Source organism: Lutjanus erythropterus, chromosome 4 (genome assembly GCF_056507025.1).
Source record: "Lutjanus erythropterus isolate fLutEry1 chromosome 4, fLutEry1.hap2, whole genome shotgun sequence".
NCBI classification, from domain to species: Eukaryota; Metazoa; Chordata; class Actinopteri; order Lutjaniformes; family Lutjanidae; genus Lutjanus; species Lutjanus erythropterus.
Genome location: NC_139320.1, coordinates 22,816,358 through 22,829,536, shown reverse-complemented (window position 1 = coordinate 22,829,536; position 13,179 = coordinate 22,816,358). Strand labels below are relative to the sequence as shown.

Here is a 13,179-nt window from a genome sequence, read left to right as displayed (position 1 = left end):
GTGCAGAGACTTGAGTAAGACTGGGAAATTATGTATCTGTCAGCAGCACCCTGGACAGCGCCGTGTGGCCCTACTGACTGAAGCTCTTTGTTCCAGGGCCAGCGGGGGACTCGGAGAAGCCTGGCTGGGCTGCGGCGAGAGACCGGGCACAGAGACGGCCTGGCCAGATGGGTCAGCAGATGGACAAGGAGGCTGAGCCGCCCCTGATCTGCTCTATGGAAAACCCAGTCTGGCCACACCCAGAGACAAGAGGAAGAGAAAGAGAAACGCAGACACTGGGGTGGACAGTCAAACAGGCAGAGATGTAAGATGGCAGGAAATAAGAGAGGGTGACCGCACTCTAGTGTTGATATTCTTACCACAATCACCACAACCTTATTTACCGTTACCCCCTACAGAGCAACCAACAAGAAGCTTAGAGCTAATCTCTGCCTTCCTACTCATTCCAACAAGCTTTTTTAAGGCCACCAGGGAGAAGATGTTTGGTTTTAAAGTGCATAGGATGAATAAACTGCTCTGCTGAGTGATGTATTACAGTGAACGGATACATTACCTTCCTTCGTTGATTAGCTCGATGAAGGCCAGGCCAGCGTTCTTCTGAATGGAGTTCTGCCATTCCTGAAATGAGAGATTTTGCGATCTGTTACTTACAGAAGCTCTGCATTTTCTGGTAACATGGTTGAGAATAGAGAGTGAGAATAAGATGATGACTGAATTACTTCAGATTTTTTAAATTAATTATTGATTATGTTTATAATCTTTCAGGTGTGTGTGTGTATACATACCCCCTTTTTTTGTCTTTGTTTAAATAGTTTTACTTGTGTATATATATTTTATTTTGTTTCTTGTGTATTTGTATGTATGTTTTTCTACTTTTTGGTAATAATTTATATTCAAATACTGGTGATAAATGTTAGTTAATGGGTAATAAAGCCCTTATAAGATGAAAATAATATCTGTTAATAAGACTATTTAAGTGTTAACAATAACATAATGAACATGTTTATTGTTAGAAAGCTTGAGATTGTTAAGAAATGCCTTGTGAGTTTGTTTATATTAGCATTAAAAACACATTTAGATCATCAACTAACTTACCAATTATATCGCTGGTAAACCTTTACCAAGCTTTTGTTGTGACTTAATTAAAAAATGTCTGCATACTTCCTTTTATTTATAAGCGATTAACCATTATGCACTTACAATCATGCATTTGCGAGGTACTGGTCTTCAAGTGTGAACAGTGCTTTATTGTGTATTTTTAAACAGTTACCCAAGATATTTTTTTTAATATATTACTATTTCAGGCTTTTTTTTCCCTCTGCTGATAAATAAGTATGTAGAAATATTAATAAAACCACAACAAATGCTTAGTTAATGTTTAACAATGATATCACAGGTAAGTTAAACTAAATAAAAATGTTTGTAACATTGTTATAAACAATTATAAGAAATCCAAAAGGGTTTCATTAACATTCTTAAGCAGTCTATAAAGACTTTCTTTAAGTGATAAGTGGTTACAAAAGTCTTATAATCTAACAATAAACATGTTTATTGTGCTATTGTTAGCACTTATATAGTCTTATTAACACATTAATGTTAACAAGCATCTCATAAGGGTCTTATTACTTCTTAACTAACACTTATTACACACACAGTAATATAAAGTGTTACCTAATTTTTCCTTGCCTTAGTTGTTAATTTTTAATGTTGTGTTTGTTAAGTGTCTCTTTTTACTGAGAATGCTGTGTTATTGGGGATGGGTGAGTGATTTTTTTTTTTTTTGCGTGTTTGTTTTAAAATGAACAAAAAGCCAATAAACATGGTATAAAGAAGTTATGAATAAAACCCAACCTAACATCACACCATTATTTATCTTATATGTGGAATTAAGAAAAAAATGTCAGTTTGACCAGTTTTACTCCAAAAAAAAAAAGTCACAGTTATGAAAAAAAGCACTGTCTCAAACATCTTTGCCATGCATACACCAAAAGTTAAAATAGCAAAGTAAAAGTATCAAAATGCATAAATGCATGACTCACACACGCAAGACTCACATTTCACCATCTAAACTGCATATTTCTGAAAGTGTAATTTGGATTACATTTCATAGCTTGTAATTCAAGTACGTAAAGAAAGCATTTAGTTCATATATCATTTGAGGAAAAAAAGTGATGTCTATAAAAAAAAATCTGAAACCCTGCGCAGCATGTGTGACCATCCTTTCTTCCTCTGTGAAAAGATCTGTAAACACAGGAGAGATGTAATTGTGGGATGAAACTGTATCCTCTCACTTAAATACAGCCATTTCCCCTGTCCCTTACAGTGACAGATTACCGAGCAGGCTCACTGAGCCCTGCAGTATACGCCTGGAAGGGATCCGAGCCCCGGGCCAGAGTGCCAGCACTTGCTGTCTCACAACATGCTCTGGAAATGATTAAAAAGCAGTTTGAGAGCGCGCCTTTCACTGTGGGAAATTCAGCTCTCCTGTGCCCTCACTGAGGTGCAAATGGAAGAGAAAACAGAGGAGGCCACAGTTCAAAAGAGGAGGGAGAACAGAGGACAATGAAAGGAATAAGATTTTCATTCCTAAAGGCGACTAAAGTATATATATATATATACATATATATATATATATATATATAGATATACATATATATATACATATATATGTACACACACACACACATATATATATATAATGAGCAAAGGTGGGAAGTAACTAAGTACAAATACTTTGTTACTTACTAAAGTAGAGTTTTCATTTATCTGTAGTTTAGTCAAATATTTCCTTTTGGGTGTATTTACTTTTACACCCTACATTTGAACACAAATATCTGTACTTTCTCTCTACGAATCCAAAACAGGCTTGTCACTTTAGTTTTAATGCATTTGAGGGAAATTTTTACTTTTATTTTAGATCATTGTGCGCCAACTTCCCAACACTGATTCCTTCCCAAGATTGATTATAACCTAAACGGATGGAACAATAACACAATTTGTTGGTCCATAGTGCACATCACGCAAAACAGATATAAAAAGACAAAAACAATGTTAAAGATGTAACATGATGAAAATTACGTAACAGGAAGAAATAACTACATAAAACACGTAAAAAGACAAAAAAAGATATGAAAGATGTAAGAAGATGAGAAAAATGTAACAAGTCAAAAAAAGATCTAAAACACATAATAACAATAAAGACATAGCAAGACATAGAAAATGTAACAGGTCAAAAAAGTCTTAACAAGACATAGAAGACCTCACAAGACATAAAGATAAGAGACATGATGTAGAAAAAAAACTGTAACAAGATGTAAAAGACGATTAAGAAACAAAATGAAAAACTGCGCAAAAGACATAACGAAACAAAAAAAGTTACAAAATGTGAAAGATGCAACAAGATATAAAAATCGGAACAAGACAAAAAAGTCATAACAAGAAGGAAATGACATAAAAGACGTAACAAGCTGAAAAGGGCAAAATGTGAGGTTCAGCTAGCTTTGCGCAAAAACAGCTGGTACTCTCTGTCTTTCAGAGTGTGACTTTTTTCTTTTATACTTTGATTACATTTCAGAACCTGTACTTTTTCACATTCACATTTCTTTTACCACCTCTGATAAGGAGCCTTTGAAAGCAACCATTTCAAATTTACAGTAACTACAGTACTACGATTTTCAACAGAAAAATATATAGAGATAAACAATCTGTAGCTGTACATACAAAACAGCTGCTTGTTCTAAGACGATATCTGGACAAGGTAAGCAGCATTTGTTGTGTACAGCGCCAGGATAACTGACACTGACATTATTATGTATGGGCATGTGTTTTTGTACACAGTTGTCGTGCCTGACACATACCGGTTCACGCAAGAGTACACAGTCTGACCCTACGATGCGTTAAATCAGGGAGATGGTGCTGACAAACTGCTGAGCATCTGGTCTCCAAATGTTCCCCGTGACCCCCTTCCTCTGCAACAGTATCTGCCTGGAATAAGCTGTTCTTGATTTGGACAGGGATCATGTACAGCCAGTCTTCTGAGGTTCCACTTGCACCGCGCTCACGTGACAAAAATAAATACGGAAATCAAGGCAGGCAGATGTGACACTCGGGCGTTGCCAGGAGAATGGCAGCAGGTCAGTGGAGGTATAGCATGAACTAGTCAAATTTGGTATCTTGTCTGAGGTATGCTTGTTGACAGCTGAGATAGCACTTCAGAGGCGCTTTTTTTCTTCACTTTTTTTTTTTACTGGAGAACAGAGCTCCCAGAGGAGGCTGTCTTTGATTGCAGAGATTTTAAAAAGTCCTCTGCTGCCCATTTGAAGGGAATTAGGCCTGACATGCAGCTGCTTAAAAAAAGAGATGCAATCCTTGATGTAAATGCAGACCACGATCAGAGTGCAGCACCTCCTGCCATTGGAAGTTTGTTTAGTTGCTCGGATATGAAAAACTGGGCTTTAAAGCTGCATAAATTGAGATTTTTGGCCTTTGGGTGGCAGAAAAGCTCCACAACAAACTGAAAAACAGCCTTGACATATTGTTGACCTATACTGTTGCTGTGACTAACTTCTAAGCTAACGGGTGCACATTTACATATCCAGCAGGCGTGGCCAGCGTTAGTATTCTCTTAGTCATGTTTCAGATGACCTGACAAATGGAAGTGCACTCAATTTTTAACTATGGTTTAGTTTTAAGAACAAACACCCAAGAAAAATAACTTCACAAACTGCTTGGCACTGGTGCTTGGTGTTGGACAGGTTGTATACAGGTCGTTTCCCTGAGCTTTTTTGGTAAAAACAGCTGCCTGCTGCTGCTGGTAACAATATTTATGAGAGGAATGAAACAGAAGAATATGGTACATGTGTGTATACAACCAAACAGTTCGCCAAAGGTGAAAGAAATTATATTTTTCTGTCAAAACTGGTAACCTCTTCCCCTTGTCTGCTCCTATCACCTATGGAACCCAAGGCTCCATTTTAGGACCCATATTATTCGTCTTACACATGCTCCTTTTAGGTTCTCTAAATATACAATATCTCCAACCACTGCTACACAGATAGACTTCACCCCAAAGTGTACAGCATTGTACACGCTGGTCAATAAACAAACAAAATTATTCGAAAGACAAATCGCAAACAACAACAACATATGTAGGTCAGAGAATACATTCAACAAGGTCTCTTATTTAAGGCAGCAATGGCAGCTGGGATCAGGCTCTTGAGCTCTGTACCTGCGCCCAGAGGGCAGTAGGGTCAGATGGTGGTCGAGTGGGTGTGTGATGTCCTGTGTGAGGTTGTGTTCTGTCAGGTTGGGTGAGGGGAGACCTATTATTCTGGCAGTGGTATTGGCTATGCGTGTTGGTTTAGTCCAGTTAGTAACAGATGACATGTTAAAGAAGCAGGTGGAGCAGCACAGTAGGATGGGCTGAGTAATGTACAACAGTAAGAGGAGGTGGGGGACAACATATAGTCCTGTAAGCCTATGGAGGGCTGAAAGTCTTTGGTGGCTCCTGTCTTGTTGAAGCTCTATAATGAGCTGGTGAATTTGTTGACACAACTTGCAACAGTGTGAAATGTAAGACAATCGATGATGATGCTGTAGGTTCACTTGGGGAAATGGTACCACTCTTTCATCAATTTTTGAAAAATCCACCACCTCTTTGAGGACCTAAAAATCCCACAACTCCCAGCTCAGAGACCAGCCTGCTGGCCCCTGCTGGTTTTTCTCTCCTCCCACTTTCATCTTCCTGAAATTCAGCAGGGCACTAAGTATTTGTGGTGTTTCAATCCAACCTGTCAGTGCGCGGGAGCTCTTTGCTTTTATCTGCTCTGCTTTGCTGCGTTATACTCTCCACATCTGGAGGCCTTCCATCACTAAATCTCTGTGGCTCCATTCGAGATCCCCCCCCCCCCTGTATGTTTAAGCTGTTACAAGAAACAGAGCTGCTTGACCTTTTCATTCAGCTGCCCGGGCTGAGGAGAGACACACGGTGTCTGCAGCCGCGGCCAGCCACACGATGATTGCTGTGATTAGTATGCATAAATAAGAAAAGGCAGATCATTAGCACTAATTCATTCATAAAGCTGACAGGTCACAAAACAGAGAGGGACTAAAGGTCAGCTAAGTGCCCTCCTCCGTCTTAAAACATTAATGTTGAAATATGTGAGGGATACGTTGAAGTTGGCATTTTATAGTGATGTCAGCCAAAGAGGAGGCTTCAAAGTATGTAAGATACAGTATGTGATAACAAAGACGTTAATTAGGTACTGTGTGTGATTATCAGTCAGAATAAACATATTTACTAATGAAATAGCTCTGCATATATCAGCTTTGTCTCATCAAAGAACTAATATAGAACAAATGGGAGTTTTTTAAAATGTTGATTTAAAAAATATCAGTCATGCATAATTCCCAAAATAATTATACCACAATATGTTCAATAAAGAATAAAAGAAGCAGAGTGTTGGATTTAGTGACATCAGGAGGTCAGCTTGCACCGTCTCTCCCTTCCCAAACATACAGAAGAACCTACAGCGGTTACGAAAATCACCAACGGCTCATCGAGGGTCAGTGTTTGGTTTGTCCGTTCTGGGATACTGTCATGGCAGTGCATCATGGTGACATTTAAGGAAGAGGACCCAAGCCCTCTGCAGATGGAAAGAGCTAATTCTAAGGCATCAAAACCAGAACAATTCTTATTTTAATGGAAACATACTTAGTCTGTGTCGGCTTTTTGACATTAAAGGCCGCAGGCACTGAAGTAGTCGACTCCAACTCACATTCAAGAGTGTCTTGTCACTTCAAGAATCAGATTTGTTTATTTATTGCATTCAAAAATGTTCCAAACATTGCTCTACATTAACTTCATAAAGCAATGAAACAGAAAAAAATTGCAGAAAGTTTTGCAACTGTTGTGGTTGTGTCTAAGTTTTAATTGTGTTGCAGAGAGACTCAACTGCAACTTAGCTTCACTTCTAGTTTCAACCAACTAAAGTTTTGTTAAAGTTTCACCGTGCAAAACCAACCTTACAGTGTAATTTTAAAATCATATTATCTGGCAACATAACAGGATCCATTACTGTTGGCGCAGTATCAGGATACAAAGCAATGTCTCATCTCTATCTGAGAGGTTGTAGAAGGACACTGAGCCGTACGGTCCAGTTTCAAGGCCTCGCCATCTGATCGATATCTCAGCCTGGGTTTCATCCCCAGAGCCTCTAATGGCAGGAACCTCTGGAGCCGCAGTAATGCTATCTGTGTGAAGGGGGGATGGACTCAGACCCTTAACAGCATGCTGACGCTCTCATCTGCAATAAATCCACGAGCTGGAAAAAGCAACTTCCCACAGATACTCTACAGACAGAAAAGCAGCGCAAAAAGGAGCCTGTCGAAAACCTTCAAAAGAGCGACAATAACTCAACGCCGGCCGCCCCCATTTATGTAGGTTTTTTTGGAGGAAAAGCCCCTGAATAATGGCCTCCATATAACAGAGGCTGAGCTCCCTGCAGAAGAGGGCTTTGGACTGCGGATACCACAGAGCACACATAGTGGCAATCCACCTCCTCAAGGCTCCGGCCCTGCAGTCTGGATCCACAAAGAGGCACCAAGTAATGGCTTCCTTATGGGCTCCCGACGCAAGACTGATGGGCTGACAGAAGGTATGTTAAATATCTCCTGTTCTAACTGCTACATCGGGGCTCTGACCTTCTCTAAAACAAGGGCTTAACAAGAGATTCAGAGGGTCAGCTCGGAGGTGATCAGTCACTTGCGGCGTTGCATGAGGTGGAGCTCATTCTCTAAAGGAGGGCTCAGGATTAAAGCTCAGGGGTGTAGTGAGAAAGGCACCGGATTCTCAGACGGCTGTGTGTGTCTGTATGTCGGACTGCAGCTAATGATTATTTTCATTATTGATTAATGTGGCAATTATTTTCACGATTAATCCATTAAACGTTTGGTCTCTAAAATGTCAACACATTGTGAAAAATGAAAAGTCTTAAAATTGCGTCTTTTGGGAAAACCAAAATTTTTTTCTTTTACTTTCATAGATGACAGAAATGCAACAAATATTTACATTTAAGAAGCTGGAACCAGAAAATGTTTGACATTTTTGCTTGAAAAATGACTGAGATGATAAATCAATTATCAATAGTAGAGCAAGACCGATGTATTGGTCAGGTGATATTATTGGCCTGATGTTGGTTGAGCACAGCTGTATCGGTCTGTATTGGTATCTGCATGTATATCCTTTTTATTTATTTATTTATTTTGCTTTTATAAGTACAGTTTTATGTCTATTTGATTCTTTTTCTTACTTGGTGTTTTTTTAATCTGTAGTTATTTGTAATTCTTAAAAAAACATTTAAAGTTTAAAGAATATCAGTATACTTATATATTTATATTGAAACTGTTTTTACTCCCCAAAAAATCCAGTACCAGTCAGGCTCTTCAAAGATGCTGACAACTAATTTTTCTTTTGTTTGACTAATCTAAGAGTTCCCAAACTTTTTCATGTCAAGGAGCCCCACAATAGAGCTCATCAGGCCATAGAACCCACAATCTGAGAAGATTTTGTCTTAAGAAATCCCCTCTGAGTATGTAAAAAAATATTTTTTAGGTTTTAAGATAATAAAGTCTTTGTAATCAATCAATGATCAAACTAGGATCACTATAAATTAAAATCAATCAAAATGGTAAAACCTATTTCTTCCATCGTTGTTCCAACTTCCAAACAATTTGTTAACAGTTAAAATATTCTATTTTTCCTTGGACTGGGAATCAGCTACAACTCACTTTAAATCCCCTGTTAGTCCCCAGATTTAAAAAACCACTGGACTAACTGACTAATCGACTAACCACTGCAGCTCTATTAGTATCTCATCACTTAATGAACATTTTGCCCACAAAAAAGTGCCATTAGCATATCATCAAATGTGAAACAGAAATTTATACAATTACAAAATATCTGCAGTTTTGACAGGATGAAGAATGAACCTATTTTCTGTGTGTTTAAAATGGATCTTTTATTAAAATGTTGTAGAGGTGAGTGCAGTACCCATTTTTGCACCCTAGGCTGTTACATATTTCACCTTTAATTTTATACTCATCAGGGGGTGAAAACAGCTTCTAACAGATCTCCACATGCTGCTAACAGAAAATATGTTATCGAGAGAACCATACTAGTGAGATGCATATTTAGACAGGAGAGAGAAGAGAGGATGGGATCTGGAGAAAAAGACAAAGGGAGGCTGGGAAAGAGGAAGAGAAAGATTAAAAGCTCACCTGAGAACAAAGCAGCATGACGAGCTCCACCACTGAGGTGCTTGACTTCATACACACCAAACCTGTAGAGACAAGCCAGATGAAAGAATCAGATATTAACCATGAAGTGTTTAACACACAATATCTGAGGATATTATAGGTAGTTATTTTATAATTTATGTTGCAGGTGCAGACAATATTTTAAAAATAAATATTCCGTTTTAAATTTCTGCAAACTTGGACAAAGGTTGATTGTTTTTGGGATACGGAACATTTTAGCCAGAGTTTTCTGTCAATCAATCTGTAAGCCCCCTAAATGGTGCTTCCAAATTGCTTATCATAAAATTGTAAAAGAAATCGCACCTGCACAGAACAGATGCAAACACCCCCTCCACACACACAAACATCTACCTTCACACGCGCACACACACTCTCAGACACGAACACAGACATTCACAGCTTCTTCCCTCATCTCCGCTCCGTAGATGGTGAGCCGCAGAAGCCGACAACTCTCTAATGAAACAAGGGCAGGTGTGAAAAGCTCATTTGCAGAAACAATGGCGGCAACTGGTCTCGTTTTCTGCACCTACAGCTCCTTCTGCTGCACTTGGCGAGAACCATTAAGGGTGCAGTCATTAGTAGAGGAAAGAATGCAGCCCTGTAGGACTCATTACAGGCTGGCAGGAGTAGAACTCTGCACCACAGGGCGGCCATTGTTTCATCTACTGCAGGGCGTCAATCAGGGGAGACAACAAAATATTCTTAATCTCTAAGATTTTAGTTAACTTGGCAGTTGTCAGAAAGACAAATTTTTAATACTGTCAATCAGAAAATAGCATTCCATGTAGAGCTAGGCAATATATTGGTATAGAGACTATGCTAAACAAAAACAAGAAGTTAATATCATAACTTGATATTAAGATTCAGTAGACATTTTTTTCTTGCGTAAATATCATTCAATGTAACACGGAATGTAAAATATTCCGAACACTGGAAGGACGGATCTGTTGGTCACTGTTTCTCCATCCATCTCTATTCATGAGAGCGCAGACTGTCCGAGGGAGCGTATTGTAAATACTCTGAGAGGATGTGACCCTGCTCTTGTACACAGAGTGCCACGGCTGACCTCTTGTTATAGCTGTGACACGCCGAGCCATAAGTCAGTCCGCTCTGACACAGGAGTCAGGTGGCCGACTGACCCTGGCCTTGTGCTGGTAGACAAACTAAATGCATTCTATTTAAACACGGCCTGCCAGTCCTTTCCTGTAAACAGGCCAGGGTTAAGGCACGGGTGAATGTGGCATTGTGGGGCAATGTGCCGGCAGACCGGGCCACTCAGGGGACAGCAAGGAGCAGGCGGCAGGCATCACAACAGCAGCAGTGTTCACACGCAGGCCTCAGCCACCAACTCCAAGTGTAAAGCTCAGGGTGCACTCGACATAATTGCCGCAGTGACCACATGTCTTCAGGGGGGGTGAAGGAGTAGGGTGAGGCAAAGGGGCACAGGGGGCACAGGGGGGCTCGACCCCGGGCAATCTAGGGAGTGATGGATGGCTGGTAATTACTAGTAAATGGAGTGCCTTTGCACTACATCACAGTATTTCAACTGTGAGCCTGGGAAGGACTGAGAAGAAAAGGAGAAAGAGGGAGGAACAGCAAAATCGCACACACACGCTGTAGCTAGGACCGACCTGAGAGGCGCAATCAAGTCAGATTTAAAGGGATAGTTCAGATTATTTGTATGAGATATGTATTGATAGCTAATCTATTAGCTAGAGACGATACTGGTCAGCAATTAGGAGAAGCAGAGAGGAGTACCAGCAAGTAATGAACTACTGCTGCTTAATAAAAGTCTACCAACAAAAAAAAACATTATCATTTTAATTTTTAATTAAATTTTCAATTTTAATTTATCTTGCCATCAGAAATGGAAGTCTGCACTGTTTCATTCTGCTAGTTTGTTTTATTGTGCAACTTTGGTGAGTCTGAACTGTTCACCTAACACCAAAGTCACAGAGTGATACAAACAAACCAACAGATTGACGAAACAGCAGACCAGCATCTTCGTTGTCCTGCAGCTTCCCATCAGACAAGACCGTCTGACAACAAGGTAAAGCAATGAAATTATTCGTAATATAGTGTGCACTTAAACTGATGTCGATTTTTTTTTAAACTAAAACAGAAAAAAATACAATAACAAAAAACATGAAAAAACACAGACAACTTGATTAAAATAGAAGAAACATAAATAAAGGAGAATAAACATAAAATAGAACAGGATCCCTTCAGTAAATCAAATAATTAGATTTACATTACCAATACAATTAGAAACTGAAACACACATACAAATCAACAAATCTTTTCTCTTATCTTATTTGTAATGCTGTAATGTTACCCCCCCCCCCCCAAAAAAAAAAAAAAAAGCGTTGCAATGTATGTGCTAGGCAACTTAAATTCAGATTAATATTGATATATTTTTTGGGGGTGGACCTTCTTTAAGTGGCTATAATACCTTTTGGTGCTGACCCTGTCCATCTCGAGCTGGTACTCCTCTCTGCGTCTCCTAACTGGCGAGCGTGCCGACCACCTTCTACAGTAGTAAACACACGGACCATCTATAACCACCTCACACAACCTCTTGTCAAATTAATTGATTATTTACCACTTTAAAATTGCATGTGGTGAATCTGTGTGTTAGTTTTGTCTGATAAACCCGCTCTAATCCGTGTCAGGGAGAACTTCTCACAGACCCAGACATGGTTAAACATGTCTGGTGAGGAGCACCGGGGCCCGAGCTGTCTGTCTACGACCTTGTTTGTGGGGTTACACTCTCAGCTCAGCTCTGGTTTGTCAGCTTGGTCAGTCCGCTGACAGACTTTGAGTGAAAGGGTAACAGACATATTCACACTTGTCAAGGCTATGCTACCTGATTTTTCATTCCTTTCCCCTGAGCTTGAGTCAGTAGCCTTTCAGCCACATGTGCCTGGCATACCCACATGGACATTTACATATGTATATACAGTGTAGTGTATATGGCATGTGGATGATATATGAAGGAAAAACTGTTTGTGGAACTTTACCGGCTGGAATGGAAATATTTAAAGCAGTTAGTAATACTTCAAATGTCCATTTAATGACAGGATTGGTTTATATAATATCAAATAAATAAGACCGTTCACAGGAGTAAGCTTGCCATGGTTGGTCACTTAAATTAAATACCAGTAATAAATCCCAAGAAAAACACAACAAAACAGACAGAAAACTGCCTTAGGAGTATCAGAGAATAAAAGTTAAAAAAAAATCTATAATGTCTCTCAGTCTCTGGCTTATAAGCCAGAGACTGAGAGACATGTTTATAGGCTTATAAGCAAGAGCAATGGCCAAAGAAAAAAATGCTACATTAAACATGTCAGGGCTCAAAAATAAAAATTGTCCACTTGCCTGATTAATGATTAATTGACTCTGAATGCAAAAATGGCAGAAAATCTCAATATATGGATATTTCCTGCTTTTCTCTGTTTCTTGTGATGTAGACTGTACTGAATATCTTTGGACAGACAAAACAAAACATTTAAAGACATCACCTTGGACTTTGAAAAACTGGAATGGACATTTTTCACTATTAAACATTTAACATGATGGGGATTAAACATGACAATTTACTTAAGTTTTTGTTGTTGTTTGCTAACAGCTGATAAATAAAATAATCTGTCCAAGGGCAAGTGAGAATTAAGTGACTTTGGGCAAGTAGATTTCTGACCCACTTGCCCAACTGCTTGCCTAATGTTAAACCCTGCACGTCTCTGTCTCATCTGGTGATTGTGGTTTCATAAAGGATATAATTAATAATGACAAAATCAGCATGATTTGAGTAAAATTAGGGCACATCTTTTCAACACCATCTGGTCCCTGCTCCAGAGGTAA

General features: G+C 39.1%; 1 protein-coding gene across 1 annotated transcript in view; it reads right to left on the bottom strand.

Annotated features, from left to right (window-relative positions):
• nbeab (neurobeachin b) overlaps nt 1-13,179 on the bottom strand; it is a 364,245-nt gene that overhangs the window by 155,668 nt on the left and 195,398 nt on the right. Inside the window, exons 33-34 of the mRNA XM_084717359.1 lie at nt 9,277-9,338; nt 554-618 (exon numbers count right to left, since the gene is read on the bottom strand). Coding sequence (XP_084573485.1) covers nt 554-618; nt 9,277-9,338 — 127 coding nt within the window. The remainder of the gene's footprint in view (nt 1-553; nt 619-9,276; nt 9,339-13,179) is intronic.